The sequence below is a fragment of the Anomalospiza imberbis genome, chromosome 5 (assembly GCF_031753505.1).
Source record: "Anomalospiza imberbis isolate Cuckoo-Finch-1a 21T00152 chromosome 5, ASM3175350v1, whole genome shotgun sequence".
NCBI classification, from domain to species: domain Eukaryota; kingdom Metazoa; phylum Chordata; class Aves; order Passeriformes; family Viduidae; genus Anomalospiza; species Anomalospiza imberbis.
This window is the reverse complement of record NC_089685.1, coordinates 58,021,066-58,040,584: the sequence shown is the minus strand read 5'-3', so window position 1 is coordinate 58,040,584 and position 19,519 is coordinate 58,021,066. Positions and strand designations below refer to the sequence as shown.

The 19,519-nt window shown below is 39.0% G+C and overlaps 1 protein-coding gene across 9 annotated transcripts in view; it reads right to left on the bottom strand.

The window, feature by feature from the left end:
• The window catches only part of RFX4 (regulatory factor X4), an 86,976-nt gene that overhangs the window by 53,397 nt on the left and 14,060 nt on the right, over nt 1-19,519 (bottom strand). For 2 of the 9 annotated variants that reach the window (XM_068191050.1, XM_068191049.1), the window contains exons 2-4: nt 13,958-14,044; nt 7,403-7,463; nt 1,280-1,403 (exon numbers count right to left, since the gene is read on the bottom strand). In XM_068191050.1, the coding sequence (XP_068047151.1) occupies nt 1,280-1,403; nt 7,403-7,463; nt 13,958-14,044 (272 nt within the window). The other 7 variants (XM_068191054.1, XM_068191057.1, XM_068191053.1 and 4 more) reach the window with 7 other exon arrangements.

The window sequence follows — 19,519 nt, the reverse complement described above, 5'->3', positions numbered from 1 at the left end:
ATCTGTTTCTTATTTTCACTGTTCCTAAATTACATGTTGCCACTATACTTGTCACTTGGTTGCAATAATGTATACAATGAACAACTTCATTCACAATTCTGCAGAGTATTTAAACAGAAACCTGACACAGAATCCACTGAGTTATGCAGGTCTTCAAGGCACAACAAACATGGTAATGTTACAACATGTTACACTTTATTTTCCTTTCCAAACTGTCTGACCTAAAGATGCACTATTGAAAATGTCACCTCATTAAATACATCCTTCACCTACTCTTTACACAGGCACTTACCCTAGAAACATTTTTCTTTCGTTGAATACCCAGAGATTCTATAGAACAAATGTTGCACACACTAAAAAAGAACAGCTTGCGGGACAATGGGCTTCAGATTCGTGCTTGCAAGCATTTCAAAAACAGTGGCAAAATCTACACTTTGTTTTTTTCACAGCCTACAGGTTTTAAAGGCCTGTGACACATTCTGTGGTAGAATTTCAGTTTTAAATATGATCCTGTTTTTCACTGAGAGGAAAATATCACCTGACCAGCAAATCCAAAATACAAACTTTATGTAACCTTCTAGCCAGCTATTAACACCTGCTACCAGTGTAGAGCTTTACTGCTCACACCCAGATGATGCACAGCTATGTCAGTGCTAGGAGTGCATCTCCACTGTGAATCTGGAGTTAACCAGAGTGGCTCTTTCTAGAGCAGGATTGGAAAGGGAAGCACGAGGAATCACAGTGAGAAGATAACTTGGATAGCTTGGCAGCCTGTACCTGCAGTGCACACAAAAAACAGCTAGATATTTTCTGGACTTTATATCTACTCCAGCATGAGAATTTGCCAAATCATTTGATATCATTAATTCAAGGATCTCCATATTATGCTTGGGAGAACAGCACAGACATGCTCCAGAATTCAATTTTACCCTTCTGTTTTTAAAAAATATACATTTGTTTAAGCAGTGCAGGTCATAGTGCAGATGCATTTACACTAGCTTGTATTCAAATTCCAATTCAATTTTAACTGCCAATTTTTTCTACCATACCACCATCAGCTAGGCTTGGAACTGACATATTCTGGAGCCTAGCCATGGTTAGAAATTATTCCAACCATCAAAATACTTAAAATCTTAGCCTTTGTCCAATAACATGAATACACAAAGATATTTCATTCATACACCTGTCTCTAACAGTAAAAGATTTCGTTCTTTTCAGTAGTACAAACTCACCTGAACCAGGTGAGATTTTAAGGTGTAGTACAGCAGTTTAGACTTACCTTCCCAAAGCTGGCAGCATTAACAGGTTGTGTGTCATTTTTCTCACAGAAGTCCAAGTAATGCATGTAGAGAGCACTTCGAGGAATGCAAACACCTTCTGCAATCTCATAGTTCTCCTCCAGCCTTAAAAAGTAAATGTCAAACAGAGAGAACTGCAAGTATGTTGGATGTCCTGTATGGTAAACAGTATACAAAGCTTCACCTTTTAAGACCAAACATTCTGACTTCCTCTTGTCTACTAAATATTGCCTGCTTTGTTCCTAAGCACTCCTTCGAAATCATTCCCATAATACTTATATGCTTATTTTGGTTCACACTTGTTATCAAAACCATAGGCTGCGAGTTCCCAGCAATCTGTTATACCCCAAAAGCATCCTGCAATAAACAAATGTATGTACAAGTATGAAACAATAAATATTCCCTGAGGGGAAACATTCTCTCCTTCTTTACAGAACACATAACCTTTGGTTCATGACATTCTATTCACTCCTGTCCATCTGCAAAATTGCTTACCTTGACGAAGCAGGTATAGCCAAAGCAAATAATTTGCTACTACTCAAGAGTGCCCAGAAAATCTTATTGTGTAATATTTCCTTGGTATTGTTTAAGGGCAAAGTGAAAAAACCAAAAGAAACCACAATCTGGATACAATGCTGAAAAAAACACAGTAAAATAACATTCTCTTCTACCTTTTAGAAACTATCCTTATTTTTTCATATATGAAAATATAACTATAAAATTTTAAATTATATGTCAAATATATGAGCAGGCATATGCTTCATCTTTAAATCTCAAAACTGATCTCATTACAAATCTATAGATTAGAAGAAATATTCCTTTGAAATGTCATTTTTATGATTGCTGCCCCAAAAATGTTCAAGAGATATTTACATACACTTAACATTAAACCATAACTGATGGTGTCAGTCATAGACATCTAAAGTCACATGTGCGCTTGTCTGCCTTGCTGGGTAAGGGAAGAAGTTAGGTGTAACTTCCTCTTAATTGTATTAAAAACTAAATATGTATTCTCAAAAAACTCCAGTTTTACATCAAATAATCCTCTGCCATTTGTTAGCTGCAGAACACCTTCCAAATATCTTGTTTCTCTCCTCCATTGCCTTTTTCAGGACCTACCTACCTTCCATTTCAGTTGTCGTGATCATTTGTGACTGCAAACTATTTTAATAAGATATCCGGCTAGATGAATGGAATCAGTTTGTATGGGCAACATCTATTCTTCCCTGGTTTCCACAGAAATATCATCATGGCATCTTTCCTCAATTTCATAGTGTTCTAACAAAACCTCCTTTCAAAACCTGGAGAGTTCGTTTGTATACTATAGCTGCTAATTGGAATGTCAGCTTCCGTGACCAAGACAGGACAGAAAGAAAAGCAGTTAATTATTTCTCTTCATATCTGATGAATTTTTCTCTTTTTCTCCTCTCTTTCACAGAGAGTCATTAGTCTGACACTGAACAATGCCCCATTATACCTGAACTTTTTTTTAATGATCAAAAACCCATCTTGCTCCACTTCTTTTATTTTCCTGTCTTTTATTTAACAACTTTATCATATTTTGAATCCAGCTTCATTCTACAGTATTGTAGAAAAATAATGAATGCAATCTCTTACCTAACAAATCATTACCAGTTATAAAATACATATATAAACATTTTATATGGTGTTGCAATAAAGCCATGTGAAATCCAGTAGCTCACAATGAGACCTTTTGTACCACTACAGTATAGGAATAAAGCCCCTAATCCTTCCACAGGAATGACAATTTTATCTGTTCCTATTACTGCTTTCCTCCATATACACTTACATAGTTCTAGATTAAATGAGATTATTCTATATCAGAGTCATATCTGCGGTGTTGTTACAGATTTGTTTTTGTATCTCAAGACTACAGAACAACTGTGATGTAAAACATTGTTAATCACGTAGATTCTAGAGCAGATTAATTTTTATGGGGTATAACAACATATAAGGAAGTAGAAATCTGGGGAGAATCCATTCCCACACTATGCTTTACCTTGCTCTTTTAAAATTATTTCTATAAATGTTGCAGAAAATAGAATAGTTTTGTTGACCTTAGCGTCAAAATACTGTTATTGTTCAGAACACCTACATTGTAAGCCAGCAGACTGCATGGGGGTAGGTGGTCTGTACTTTGAATAATTCTGTGTTTGGGAAAGTAAACACACACCAAAATGAAGTAAAATAAATTTTGACACTTACACCTTAGTCAACTAGTTCAGCACTGAAATAAACATGAACATTTTAGAGCCAAGCTATAGCTTTACAGATGATAATGAGCACAGGAACATAGGATAAGCACCGAATGCCAGGTATTGCTATATTCATGCCTTAACAGTTAAACTCAAGCTTGTGCAGTTTCCCAAATTATGATGTATTTGGCAGTTTCCTCAATTATGATGTATTTGGCAGTAATGCTACATTTACCAGGCCTTTCACTTCATTTTGTGTCATCAGCAAAACAAAACAAAAGCATCATTCCTGTTTCCAGGAAAAGGCTATTTAGCCAGGCTGACAGTCATCCAGTCATGATTCTTGGCTTCTTCAGCTGTTCTCCATCCTCCACATTTAAAATGTTCAACATATTTCACCTTTGGAGAGGCACAAACATTAAGGATATCTCTCCATGGGATTGATACAACTTGCTCTTTACAGCAAGATTCCAGACAAGGAATAACTAATAAAGCTGATGGCAATATGAACCAGTGACAAAACGTACTTATTTCTTTTATGTCTTTGCTATGCTTTCCCTACTGCTTTCTTCCTCTTCTTTCTTTTCCACCTGACATTTCCTCGGTTTCTGGTTTTTGACACTCTATCGCTTTCACTAGCTCTAAGTGGTAGTAGCATCTAACAGTAAAAACATGACCAGTTTTTACTTGGCAGACATCAGATGCTGCAGACCATTGTGAGGTTTCCATTTACCAGAACAAGGGCAGTTTGGCACTGTATCCTGAAAACAATAATTTACCCCACCAATTCCACCTCCTGAATCCAGCCCAGAGATCGTTGTTAGAAGACAGGACATATGCTTGCCCAAGGAACACATAGATAGGTTTTTTAGCCTTCCCTGAGTGTGCAAATACTTGATGTGAAGCCTGATGTTCTGGTTTTGGCTGAGAAAGGGTTATTTATTTTTCCTAGTGGCTGGTACTGCTCTGTGATTTGGGTTTAGTATGAGAATAATGTTGATAACACTTTCAGGTGTTGTTAAGTTGTGCTTACCCCAAGTCAAGGACTCTCCAGTCTCCTACATTGTGACAGAGAAGAGCAGCACAAGAAGCTGGAGGTGGCCACAACCAGACCAGCTGACCTGAACAGGCCAAAGGAATACTCCATACCACAGAACATCATACCCAGTAAATAATGTGGCTGTGAGGTGCTGATCAGTGCTCAGGGATGAGCTGGGCCTTGATCAGTGGGTGGTGAGCAACTGCATTGTGCATCACTTGTTTTTTCTTGGATTTTATTACTCTTTTTCCTTTTCGTTAACTCTACTACTATTATTATTGTTGCCTTATTTTACTTTAATTATTCATCTGTCCTCACGTCAGCCTATGGGTTTTACCTTTTTCCAACTCTCGTCCCCATCCCAAGTGAGAGCAGGGAAGGGGAAGGAGTGAGTGAGCAGCTGAGTAGTACTGACTTGTTGGCTGAGGTTTAACCACCACACCTGAGCAAGCAAAACTGTCCAGCATGTAACACTACACCTCCAGGAAGTGCTCTGAGCAGCAATTCTACAGTGCTGATTAAAACAGTTTAGCAACCTTGGTAAAATGGGTGCTACTGCAGTACAAATAACCCAGTGCTAATGTGTCTGACTTTCCAGAACAGTGGAAACTGCACATCTTTACCCAAAATAAGCTTGCTACTTTAGCAGTTTGACCCTAAGTTTTGAGCTTCTCATTTTATTTAGTATATCAATTTCTCCAGGAAATACCAATCCAAAGCTGCAGTACATATGTTGAAAAGCATATGGAAACTACCAGAAAACTGCTCTGTAGGTATGGCTCATAAGCTGGGAAACTTTTTACCTACATGCCTGTTAATAAATTTAGCCAATTGTATAATTCAGTTTGACAGCAGCTGAAGATTTTAAACATGAAAATTCCTTGCTTTCTGTTAACTCATGGAATTTTGGGTGGAAGATGAATGGAGGAAATTGCAGATGTTCCAGAAGACTCAAAGTGGAGAATATTTGACCTACTTCAACATGTAAGGGACATAATACAACAGACAGGTAGTAAGCCAGTACACTAGCAAGAGAGAAGGGAAGAAATTGCAAGCAGCCTTTTCAGAACCAAAATTCTAGGATTCTACTGCAAACACAGCTGAATGAGCATTAGTGTGCACAGTATATTCCAGCAGGGCTCAATATCCCAGGAGTTTAGGGATTTACTAACCTTTATGACTGACGAAGCTTGAAAGTATTTGGCAAAAGACTGTTTACAGTATTTGCATGTTTTCTGTTGGGAACAGTATCACTGGATGTTCTAATTAATGCTGGCTTCTTGGCTACGACATTATTTGCTCCTGTGGAAAAGGCTCTTAACTGACTTCACTGCAAAATAAACACTGCTCTGAATCTGGGACTGGTAAGACCTGCTTACTATTTTATTTTAGCTAGATAGTTCTTTATTGTCCTGTTTGAACTGTGTTGAAGCTGTGGGAGTGAATAATGAAAAATAATAAATTACCACTATGACGTTTCATTATTATTTTAATAATTTTCTCTCTGTCTGTAGTTACTCCCTTTCTTGAGTGTCTGTTAAAGAAAAGTCCTTCACTTTTCTTGAATGTCTGAAAAACAGGACTTTCGTGATACAAATAGGTACAAAGAAACAATAGCACTGGACTAAATGCCTTTATTTATATTTGTCCATCTCATTATTTGCATTGAAAGTGTCAGTAAGTTTCTGTATACTGGCAGCAACCTATTCAAAATCAACCCACAAGTCTTGAGGTTTCTTAGTCTAAAAGCCTCACTAATTAACTTTAAAAAGCCAATATAGAAGAAATAATACAAATAATCTTTTTGCATGTTTCACAGTTCTGTAATTTCACAGGCAGAAAATTTGAGTAAAATACACTGAATGAATTATTATTATCTGTTTTCTTCTGTGAAATCTCCCAAGAGACTGACAGAAGCAGAGAGAGAAGTTTGCTAACATTTTGCTTTGAAAAGCTCATATTTTTTACCAATAATCTTATCTTTTCATCCAGAACATACAAAGTAAAGGTCTTTCTTTAAAAAGGCTTAAAACAAGCTAAAGACTATAGGATTTCAGATAAGCATGCTCAGAGGCTTCTCTGTAAGAGAGCTCTGTTCTGCCAGATATATGGAACCTCTCCAAAGATACTTGATGACTTACAATATTAAGAAATCTAAACATGAATTAAAAACTTAAATTGAGGCATAAGTCAACAAAAGTCTAAGAGATGACCTATAGCAAGGGATGTCAGAATTAGAGGTACACATTACAGAACATGCAGACTAAAATACTGCTGCAAATCACAAAGGGAACAGCACTTATTTATTTTTTACAGCACTGTACACTAACTCTCAAATTACCCACTCTCTCTTCCTAATTACCCTTCCTTTTTTCTCCTCACTAACTTTGCAAGGGGATTTTGACAAATTAATCAAACCTCAAACTCTTTCCTTTTGTTGTCTTCTACCTTAAATTACAGAGATCTCATGTCAGGAAAACAGTTGGTATGGGTGGTCTTCATCAGACACTGAAACAAATGTGAGTCTTGGAAAAAAAAAATCTCAGTACTAGTTTTCTTTTTGCAATAAATGTAACAACGATGACAAACCACAAATAATCAGCTGGCAAGGTGGCAAATAAATATGTTAAGTAGATTTTCTAAACTGTATAAGAAGTTCCCTCTGTTCAAACAAATCCTGTAAGACATTTGTTGAGAAATGCTGTACAGGTTACAAATGGGCACATGAAACACTTACAACGAAAGGATCTTTAGTACTCTAAGATGGCCAAGAGCTCTATTCCTTCATCTGGAAAACACATTAGAAAAAACACTAATAGATTTTCTTGATCTTTTAAAAGGCATCTTACCATTGCAGTGTAGCTGGAGTTGAATGCGGTTTTGATGCTCTATTATTTTCTTTTTCCTCATCTGTTAAGAAACAAACAAAAAAAGCTGTGTAATTTCATCAGGAATTTCTCAGGAATTCATAAACTGTTTTTTAAAAAGAAGTAATTTTTGAATGGTAAGATTTTTTTTTAAAAACTAATTAAGATAATTTTAAAAACAATTAAAATATGCTCAAGTGCCAAAACTTTCTCAGAATTTTGGCTAAATCTTGGAAATGTAAATAGTGATGTTCCCTAAACTACCATCTTTACTGCTTAAGGCAGTAAACCGTGAAAATATCACTGATAGCAGGAGCAGAGTGGTGCCTAGGAATATTGACATTGAAAAGTATACCTTTATACGGAAAAAAAAAAGCAACTCTTAAATCTCTACCAGTACGTGAGAACATGTAAACAGTTTCACTTGCTGTAAGGGAACTGTTGCCTTACACAAGTTTTATATTAGATAAGGCATTTAAACTAATGGGGTACATCCATTGTTTGATCCTGATATAAGGTAATTATTAGATGTTTACAAATTTACAGTGATTAATTCTGATTGAGAAGAAGTGTATATTCTGTAATATACTTTATTCCTTTTCAGGTGATTTCTCTGATAATTTTCCCCATTAACTGTTTCCAAGGCAACTCTGACTTGTTGACTTTCAAAAAATTTGGATAGAAGATGAATAAAGAAAAAGGTAATTAAAATAAAATTTCAACTATTGGATTCTTCCTAGTAGGCATTTCTTCTTTTGAAACAATTTAGAAATATGTATAGAATAATCCTGACTAAATCGTGTTTTGTTAAATATATAAAATACTCCTGGGTGAAAGCTGAGTGGAGCACAATCAGCAGCTCCAGAATATTATTCTTTGGGAAACAGTGTTGTATCAAACACATTTTGAGATTTTAACAGCTTTGTCCCAGATGAAAGCATTCAGCATAGATGGCTTTGATACCTAAACAATGGGGTGAACCTGTACACCACGCTGCAAGTCGCATTTCTTCATGTAATTAACTTTTAGAAGCAATTTAAGCGAGTCTTTAGGATGCGGGATCTTACGGGAGCCGCGCTATCTCCTCTGCACATCGGACCCTCTTGGGAGGCCTTTTGTGCTGTGCCGGCAACCCACGCACACAAATAACACCCCGGCTTGGAAGGCTCTGCGTGCAGCCCTGTCCCCCTGGATTTCTTGCCTTGCCCACGGGAAGCTGTGCCAGCCGATCATCCTTTATCCCGCGGCCGCTCCCCTGAGCGCCGGGAAATCCCATTCCGCCGCTCCCCGCGGACCCCCAGCGCAGCCCCCCCGCATCTGCATCACAATGGGCCCCTAATTATTGGGCCGCACACTCCCTCCCCGCCTTTCAGGGCCCGCTTGTATTCAGCGCACAGGACCAACACACACATCTCAAATCACTTTTAAATTGTGGCTTTCGTTTGTTTTTCCTAACCAGGCGGTCGGCGTGCAGCAAACCCGGGCACACGGGGCCTGAATGCCGAGGGGCCGTGGCTGCCGCCCCGCACGCCCAGGGAGCTGTCATGGGACGGCTTCCACCTGCGCTAACGTGGCTGAATTCCCCTCTGGATGCGTGGCAGACATCAAACTTCAAATCAATATCTAAGTTACACAGTATCTCTACACCCTTCCCATCCCCCCCCAGCTGTTTTTCACTTGCATTAAGAGTGAGCTGCTGTGAGCAGGTGCTTTACCTAACCTGCCCTCAAACACACTTCACACCAGCTTTACTCAGCTCCTCCCACTCAAATCAATCCCTAAGGATTTGTTTCAACGACACAAACTAACAATTAGGTAATAAACTACAATTTATGTCTCCTTCCTCACTTATGTTCCTGGGGATCCTTCTTAAAGACCCCTCAGCATCCTCCCCTAACTGTCCCTTAAAACCAAGAAGGAGAAGGATGGACTTCAACTGTAACTCAGAAAATTTCTTTAAGCATTCATTTCCATCGAACAACTGGATTTTCAACAAAGCTAAGTTTTGCACAGAGTTAGTGCTTGTCACCTCAAAGTCAATTCTCAGTACAAGAAAATAGTGCAACTTTTTGTTTTCTGTCAATGAACCAGCTGCCAGCCAAACTTTCACTTTTTTATTAAAAAGATGGAAAGGGTTGCAGATGGTACAGTAATAGATGGGACAGAGACATACAAACTTTCAGTATTACATATAAAAGCTCTTAATTCTACCTTGTCTAATATAACAATATAATCTCATCAGATAATTGACTAGCAGAAAATAATAAATAGCTTTATACTTTATATTTTAGCTGTCAGCAGGGCACCTAATGGTGTCCATATCAAACAGAGAATGTTTAACTCTTGACTCAGGTCTGATACCAGATCACTTTGTCTAGCATGAAAGAGGGAAGGGAAAACAGCATTTCTTACTTTTTGGCCTGTCATTTTGTCAATTCACATCAAAACAACACTGTAGATTAAAATAAAGTCATACCTTTTAAAATTCAATACTTTGAAAATCCAACCTATTTTGTAGGAAAAGGAAATAAAGTCACTGAAAAGAAGTCCTGCTTCAAGGCACTGTCAAAGAAGAGACATGACAAGTCTTCTGTGACAAATCCAAAAGGTCCTGAAGTCACAAGGAAAAGTCTTGTTCAATTCACAGTTGCAGGGGGTCACACCCAGCACCTCAGGGAGAAACCCATGTAGTGTGCTCATGCCACTGCCAGTAGGAGGACTACCAGCATCCCAAGGACAGGTGCCTGATTAGGTGGAAAACCTGGTACTCATCCCAAACTGAATGCAGATAATAGTTTAGACAACTGCAAGTAAAAGTCTCAGCATAGAAGCGGCCTTCAAACGTAATAAAACCAGGAATCAATGATGCTCTAGAAAAACAGTATTTGTTGGCTCACAGAGATATTAGAGGATCCTTTTGTCCCAAACTCCATGGAAGTTCTTTTGCTAACCGCAAAATTCTGTTTCAAAGCCACTCAAGTAGAGTCCTGTTTGTATCTTGTGCGTGTTTATATCTTTGTAGCTTTCCCAGAGCTCTCATTGGGATCCTGTAACTTTTGCTGTCTGATTCTAGGTACAGCTCAAAGGATTTCTTACTTCTTGGTGCAAGACATGGAGACAATAGGAGCTGTGCTCAGCAGCTTTGAGCCTGCTGCCTTGAATGCAGGGAGTGGAACAACCCAAGGTGAAGACACACCTTTTTTGTAACATGTTGGTGTTAGTCTGTTTATCATAACTAGAATGGAGCTAAGTTCTTCTTTCCACTGTGGAGGCAATTAGAGAGCCCTGTACTTTCCAGTGCTGCCTGCATGTGTCTCAAAACCACTAAGAAGCTAACATGCTGTTTGTATCTTTATATAGATAAAATCCTTCCCTTAGTTCACCTTAGTAGCTGCACATTTTTCAGAGGAATATCCTCTTCCTCTATACCCCCTGCAGGCCAGATTCTGACTGTTCTCAGAAGTGATTTGGCCTTAGCCAAAATTAAACAAGGCTGCTGAGTAAGTCATTACAGCCAGTATGAACATGGATTTTGAACACCACTTTTAAAGCACAAAAAGTAGTCTGAATATTTTATCTCATAGGAAGTCTACACATTCACATTTCCAAATAAGCAAGAAAATTGGACAAGCAACCCTTCCACTTCATCAAGAAACATCATGATTCTTTCCCCATGGAACTGAAGTTGAAACTTTCATAAGCCTTTATTTATGTTCTTCCAGACCTCTATTTCAATTTGGATAATCTGGTTTAATGTACAGTACACAGAAAATGTTATGGAGTTGGTTTTTTTAAATTATTGACTACAAGATTGTACCATTCCCTTTTCCTGTGAATCTTCTGACTAACATGGAATATGGAAGTAGCAGCAGGAAATATGTTTTAAAAGCTGGAAAGTGAAATAAAATGTAGTGATAATTTTTATATTAGAATGTAAAGACTGTGGTATGGAAGAGGTCATAAAATGTTCCAAAAAGGTAAGAAGCACCCCAGGAAGCGCAGAGATTATGGGAATCCATGGCTATGAGTCATCACTTCCTTTCCCAGTGTAATGCAGGTGCAAGAGGCCTGGGAGTATCTGGATAAGAATGGAAGATTGCAAAGGACCCCTGTGCCCTGAACTGTGGTTGTGTAGCATACTTCAGCTGTAGAAAAGGAGACCAGCAAAACTATTATTCCTGACCTAAAACCCTATGAACTCTAAAATCATCCAGGAAAAAAAGAGTCACAAGAGCAAGCATTATGCCCAGTAAGAACATTATCGGTTCACAGCACAAGTTCTCAATCTTCAGTGGAGCCAAGGCCAAAAAAAATCCCACCCCAACTGAAAACCAAACCCAGGTAGTCCAGCCAACAGCTGCCTCATGTATGTAGAGACAAAAAAAACTAGTCAAGAGAAAGGTGGTTTAGGCTTTCTTTTGGTTGCAGATGAAAACTGGACCTACACTGACAACAGCAATTTGACCACCATTCTGAAGAATTTAAATAGGGTTATGTGGGTTTTCTCAAAAGATTTTTCCTCCTGCTTTGTTTGTGAATGTATGACAGAGGCAGCACAAAGAATGACATAATGATTTGGAAATTTCTAGTTGGTTTTTGGGTGGTGTTAGAAAAACATTAGAAAGAACTCGAGGGCTAGAAAGGAGCACATAGGACAATGATTTCTACGGTGAAACTTCTAGTTTTTCTGGATTTCAGAGATTATTGCTGTGGCTTATTTTGCTTTCCTATTTCTTCCTCTTCACCTTCTCCCCTCCCTCACCTCCTCCTCAAAACAAGGATGACTTTTCAGGTGGATTAATTCTCTTATCTGCACTGCAGAAATGCTGGTAATCAGTGCAAAGGAAGCATCTGGAAGAACTGGCTATTAAGAAGGAAGCTAGATAAAATCAACTCTGCCTCTCATTTGGGTTTCCATTATATGCTGTGACAATGTCTTCTGCACACAAATAGAGGAACAAATTCATTTATGTATTTGTTTTATCAGTTCTAAATTCACTGCCTTTCATTATCATTGCTTGCCCCTTATTTCCAGAACCAGAAAACAGAATGAGCCACCATCGCATCTTCTCAACGCCACTGCCTGAAACACCTGCTCTTGTTTACCACACAGGTCCTCATTTTACTGGCCCCAGCTATGTGGAAGTGTCTCATGCTCATATTTAAAGCACATTTAACAATCCTGAATTCTGACCCTATGAAGAGTCTGAAGACACATCTCATTCATTACAGATTCCTTCCACCACTTTCTCAGTAGCATCAGAGTGAAATGAACTTTGTGTATCTCACAGGTTCTCATAAAATTCAAAATTACAAGCTGCTGTTTGTATTTTCACTATAATCTGCTATAATTTTTTTAAGACAAATTGATTTCTATTCCTTAATTTTTAAAAACAGAAAACCCCAAAACTCTCCCAGTTCCATTGTCTATTTTTAAAGATTCTTGTCGACAATTCTTAGCTTGGGAGTCATGAATATGTACCATTTTTCTACTAACATCTTCCTTCTCCTTCAGAAATATTCCCTCGGAAGATATCCCTAGACAAATGAGAGTAAGGCCCCAATACAGCAAATTTCATGATCCATTACAACATTGTGCTACAAGGCATGTAGTTTTACCACGATGTCAAAATAAATAATTCTCATAAAATGCAAAAAAATAAAAAAAAAGGGAACTGCAGCAATGAAGTTATTTAAATACACTTTGAAAACATATATTTATAAAATGCAAATTACTAGTTACTGGATTAAAGAATTCCATCTGCATTAATATCTTGTAATGTGAATATATGTATTCCTGAGATTAAAAGTTACATGAAGAGTATTTTGCTTTAGGCAAATTAAGCAGAATAGAAATTCCATAAACAGGGAAAACTAAATTGTAGGCTAGAAATTGTCTAACAATTTTAAAAATAAACAAATTGGTTGTTTTAAACTACTTTGAAATAATTTTTATTACCTACTATTGTTTAAAAATCAAGATCTAAAATTACTATCATTAGAAAAGAAAAAAACTTGATTTAAAATCATCTAGATTGATAAATGTTTTCTCTCTCTGACTAAAAAGAAAATAATATCATGTTTTAGTAAGTGATTCTTTAATCTCACAATTGTTTGATTCTTAATGGAAAGATTTTTTCATTTATGTTTTGATATAGCACGGCAACCCAGGATGCAACAATATAGCAGTATTGGAAAACAGCACATTCTTTCCCCGTATTTTGACCACATGATGCTCACCAGTGAAAAACAAAACAGGTGGTTTTTCTTCTAAGCTGATCCTAACAGCACATTTTAGTAGTCATTCAACCTTTATTCAGTGACACACAAATTCTTCTGATTGTTTTAACCAATAAACAGTATTATTTCCTTTCAAAAAATGCAAATATTCCAGAAAAAAATTAATAAAACTATTGAGTATGTCAAGTGAGTTGACTCTTTAAAATACACAGTACTAAAAATTTAATCGAGCTGTAGCAACTTATATAGCAGGAAAGGAGCACTTGGAAATGTTTAAATGAATGACAAGTTACTTACTTTCATCATTAGAAACATTCCCCAGAGAGGTGTGACTGGAATAACGTTTGTTTTCACTTTCATTGAGACATCGTTCAATCCAACTCTCTGCAAAAAAAAAAAGAAAATATTTTTTGTCTTTGTCTTTGCATAAAATATCAACTTGCAACAGATACATCTAAATAAAGTGCCAGCATTCAACAGATGGTGATCTTGAACATTTGTATTAAAATATGCTTGGCCTGAGGATACTTAGCAAGAAAATCCTGTCTTGCTTTCTAACTTAGCTGTTGCTTTCTAGCTTCATTTTTTTGTCGTTTTGGGGTTTTTTTTTTGTTTTTGTTTTTGGGGGTTTTTTTTGTTTTTTTGGTTTTTTGGTTTTTTTTGCTTTTAAACTACAGAGGCTGAAACACTTCTGTGTACAAAACAAAGGTCCTTGGGATATTCTACCCCCTATCACATGATACATTAAAAAATAAAAATCAATTGAAACATGGAAATCACACTAGTTTCCAAGTCTTAGTCTGGCAAAGGCTTATATCCTCGAGTACTCCCACTGGTTTTGGAAGAAATCTTTCTGGGTATAAAATCAATCGTTCATAGGAACTTTGGTTAAATTGAGGATCAAACGGTGCTCTGTGAAGCCCTACAACCTATTCACACTGGTGGAGTCCCAGGCACTACTGAAATCTTTTCCTCACTGGTACAAGTCCAATGTAGCAAGTCTGCAGCCACTGAGCTGCTCAAACCTTTGTCACGCCACAGTGCAAATGCAGCCACTCCTGTTCCTCCCTGTTTTTCAGTTCATTCCCACCAGTCAGATGAGTGGATCATACCTACAGCATTACACTGGTTTGAATCCACTGTTCTTCCTGGATGCTATAACTTAAATCCCCTGATGACTCTAGAGGATGCACCAGGCTCAGCAGAATATACTGTTACAAGTCTTCAGGGCAGAACTTACACCTTCTTATGTGTTTCCTTGGACAAAGTATGAAATATGAGCTCTTGAGTTTGCCTAAATCCCTACAATAAACTGACCTCCCTCATAAGATTATTTTTCAAGGGTGTGAACACGGGCAGAAACAAGTTCATGCTCAGAGAGCTCCCTGTGGTCAAAGCAAGAGAAAGAAGGGATAGATGGAAGACTGCAAGGCAAACCTGCAAGTTATGAGAGGAAACAACCCCACTGAGTGAAGAGATGCACAAGAAACAAGGGGAAACAGGCCTCACTGTCAATAAACTGCCAGAGCCAGAAGCACCTTCAAAGACATGGAAATGGCTCCAGATTCCTTCCCATGAGCCCCCCCACCAGCCACCAGGCTACCTGCACAGCACAGGCAGTAGTCTGCCAGCCAGCAAAAGCCCATCACAGCAGCAGGCTTGAAGGGAAAACAGGAACCCAGCATCTTGGGAAAGCTGCCCATCTGGTTTATAAAAGATAAAAGTTGGTATGACCTAATTTCAGCACTAGATGCCAATAAACAAGTAAATGGTCATGGCCAAATACATCCTGCAGGAAAAAAATGCTTTTTAAACCCAGGCATTTGTATAAACTTGTGCATATTCCTCTGTACACACCCCCTCCACTGCCATGTAAACGAAAGGGCAATGGCACCTGTACAGAATCTCAGAAAGGGTGTGCTGAGAACCCTTCAGAGCCGATTTCCAGGCCCTGCCATGAGACTCCAGGTACTGTTGCTCTGTGTGCTTGTGGTTTTCAGGCAGTGTCGTGGCAGCTCCAGGCTATTCCCCTCCCCACGTATTGACAGTAGGAACATGCTGCAGTGCTGCCTTCACCAATACAAGCACGTCCCTGTGTGCGTCTTCCTCCTTCACATCACACTTGTGCCTAAGAAGCCTCACAGCCTGCTCCCTTGAGGTACTTCTCTGAAAACCATCAAAAAACCCACTTGTTGGCAATAGATTTTTAAAGCATATTTCTTCTCCCATCAAATTCAACACAGCCTTGTTTAAAAATCACTGTAAGGCTGCTGACACCGTGACATAAAACCTGCCAGCAGGGCCTGTGCTGTGAAATCAGCCCCGCTCAGTTACAAACCCACAAGCTGGCGGCGACTCCAACTCAGAGGCTTTCCCTGCTTGTGCTGCTCAGCTGCATGGGGTGGGGATGTATCACCTCCTTGTCTGAGGGCCAACACAAGGATGTGGCTGCTTTGTGCCAAATTTCTTTTGCTGCCCTAAAAATGAGCTCACAGCATCTCCCCAGTCCCGTTTTAGTATTGTGAGCTGTCTTACAGGTGAAGAGAAACTTGCTGCCGAGGGCAACATCAGAGAGAGGTGCAAGAAGCCTTGGGAAAGATTACCCTACCTCCTCCTCCTCCTTTCAGCACACAGCCACGGCTGTATATAATTCCCTTGGCTCCGAGCCCAGCTGCAGGGAGTAAAAGCAAAGGCGGCTGCCATTAGCGCCAAGGGGAGACCAATGCCCAGCTCTGCCCTTTCTTTTCCTGCCGGCGCCGAGAGCTGGGAAGCTGGGATGCATCCTCTTCCCTCGGCAGCAGGGAACTGCCAGCAGCCATCTTTAGTCAAATTCCCTGCTAAGTAGTAGGAAAAAAAACCCCAACTTTTTAAAGTGTCCCTCGATAACCATTTTCATCATCCTTGTTCACGCAGTGTCTCTGATAGCTGCGCACGTTCCCCTTTTCGATGGGAAAAGCAGCCGGTTTGCACTGCCATGTAAAAAGCCTGGAGCAGGGTGCAGTTACAGTTTAATTATGTGCTGCAGCTCCTTTGGTCCTGAATCACCCCAGTTCAGCCTGCTGCAGCCTGAGTCTGGCTTTCCCTTTGTGGCCTTGCATTTAAATAGCTGATAGAAATTCTTCAGGCCTGAAAATGTACATGACCTGTCTGGCAGCAAAGAATGAAGAAAACTAACTCTTTTGAGCAAAAATGTCAGGGAGTTTATGGCAAATTTGTTAAATTATTTGGCAGATGACAAAATGTGACAAAACTAAGTAACTATTTAAAAGCTGTATTATCTCATAAACCAAATTATGCAAGTATAAATAAATAAATATTCTAATATGTAGCTTCATTTAATAAATAGCTATTTTTCTACTGTTTGTATAAAAAAAAATTTTACAAGGCTTTAAACTCCCAGTATTAATAACAGTGTCTTCAGGTATTAAAAGAAAACACAGCTACAGTTTTGATAAAATTTTAAATATTCCCATCAGCCCACAGATCCCAGGCACAGTAACACCTGCCCAAAATAAAACAAAAGGAGAAAGAGCAAACTAAATCAAAAGTCAAAATTAGGTTTGACTTTTAGAAGCTCTTTCAGAGTTGATAACATTAGATCTTGTTCCAGGCCTAAGGAACGCACTGGGTAGAGCCCTCTCCATGTTGAATGTGCTTGTCCTCATGACACATGGGTGTGCCTGTCCCAGGCAGAGCTGCAAGAAAAGGCCCATGGGGAATCCCTGGTGTCTCCAGGCTATGGTTCCATCCCAAGGCTGCCACCAACCACATCACACCACTGTTCTAAATATGCATTGAGTCATGTGGGATGGAATTTTTTTTGTGATTAAAGCTTAAATATTGCACTTGGACCTTAGTTTTCACAGTTTTCACAGGCAGGATTTCACAGCAGGAAAGCTCACAGAATGACAGAGTTCAGGCAGTGACTCAGCAGAAGGGCACATCAGACCGGATAACAATGATGAATCGTTAACACAACATGAGAAACCCCAAATTTCCAATGGGAAGTGCTTGTGAGAACAAAAGAAACTACATCCCAATACAGGCTGTAGTTTTACTCACTGTGTTTTTAGTGCATCAAGCTTTAAAGCATTTCCTCTCCCCCTGCAGGACTCCTTCCCATCAGGAGTCCCAGCACACTGTACCCTCAATTGTACTGAAACAAGGATCAGCACTAGTGAAAAAGCAAAAAACCAGATTAGGAATAGCTAGTAGTAAAATGTAGTATAGTCACTTACTTGTAACTGTGACACAGTATGGAAACTATCATAATCTTACTACCAAAGAAAGAAAATAATGTTTTTAATGGCGTTTTGAAGATCCATCTTCAAATATCACAGCAACTATTTAATTTCACACAGGTCAAGAGTGAAATGTAGTGAAACACAAAACTGTGTTCCTCAGCCTCAAAATTTTTTGTTATATAATTCTGCATACCACCAAACACAAATACACTGTATCTGCTGTGGGATTCCTACATGAGGGAAAGGAGATCATTATTCAAATTACAACAATTTTCCCAGTGTAAATTTTTGACAGAATAACCTACTATTACACCAACAAAAAAATTAGAAATTGTTCAAAATTAAATGCTGAAAGATGAATTTAAAATAACTATGGAACTATTTCTGCCCCTAATTTTGCCTCTTCTCTTTTTGATCCCAATCTTTCTAAAATGGACACATCCCCTGAGCTCAAGCACCAGAGTACTTCACTTCCATTTCATTTGCCCACCACACTTTTACCAACAGAAGTTTAAACTGAACTTGTTTTCAAAGGTGGGCAGAGTAGAAGCCTGCGTATCTTCATCCTCTCCCTACCAAGCCACTTCTTTTCAACAAACAGTGTATTTTCATTTGTATGGTGTTTCAAAGATTGAGCTGGGGAGGCAGGCCTGGGAGATCAGAGACAGAAACATACAAGAGCTGCTCAGGGACAGGGACGTTCATGAACTATCAGAAATAAGAAGCAGAAACATTCTTGAAATTTATTTTTGACAAAATATTTTGACATGTTATCTCCTTCAAAAGTAAAGGCTTGCTTCTGGAATACATCTTTGAAAGGCTTCTCTCTCCAGAGCCTGAGTTGAGGTGATGCAACAGAGGAGCCTGTGTACTGCCAGGACATTTAGTGAGATAATTACTCCCTGTTTGTGTAATGGTTATTAGCTAAGTATATTTGCAGCCCAAAGCACTCATTACTCCCACATGAGCATGCCATAGCAAGCGCAGGGCAAGAGCCACTCGGGCTCCTCTCTGCAGAGAAGAGGAGATGGGCCTGATCACAGCCACAGTGGCTTCTGCTCCTGCTGTCCTGCCAGGAGGGTCAGGAGTAGCTGCAGAAACAGCACCACCTGTAATCACAGCCTCTTCTGGCCTTTGTGAGCTACTGTGGCCACAGGTGCTGGGGGGGGCTGTGCCACACAGCTTGGAACTGAGTATACCCAGAGCTGCTGGCTACAGCCCTGTGGGCATGTGTGTGTCCTGAAGGGAGATAAGGAGGTTTTATGGCCAGAATAAAGCTCTGTGGTCACATAATCTGAGCTGCATTTTGCTCCCTTCATTCCCTACAGCAGTATCTAGTGCTCATTTTCCACAGTTACGCCATATCCTCCGATCTGTCTGATCTGGATGTGGTCACGGCACTGGCATAATTTGGAATCACTAGTTTTTTGAAAGTGTATGAGATGAGAATCCCCATGTGCTAGAGAGCAAGCCAAGGCTTTGGCAATGGCAAAATTTGCAAAACCATTTATTTCACCAAAGCCATAGCAATTGCATGAAAAACCTTCTCATGTGCTTTCAGCTCTAGATTGGTTCTCATACTCCAAATTTTAAAGTCATCAACAAGCATGACAAT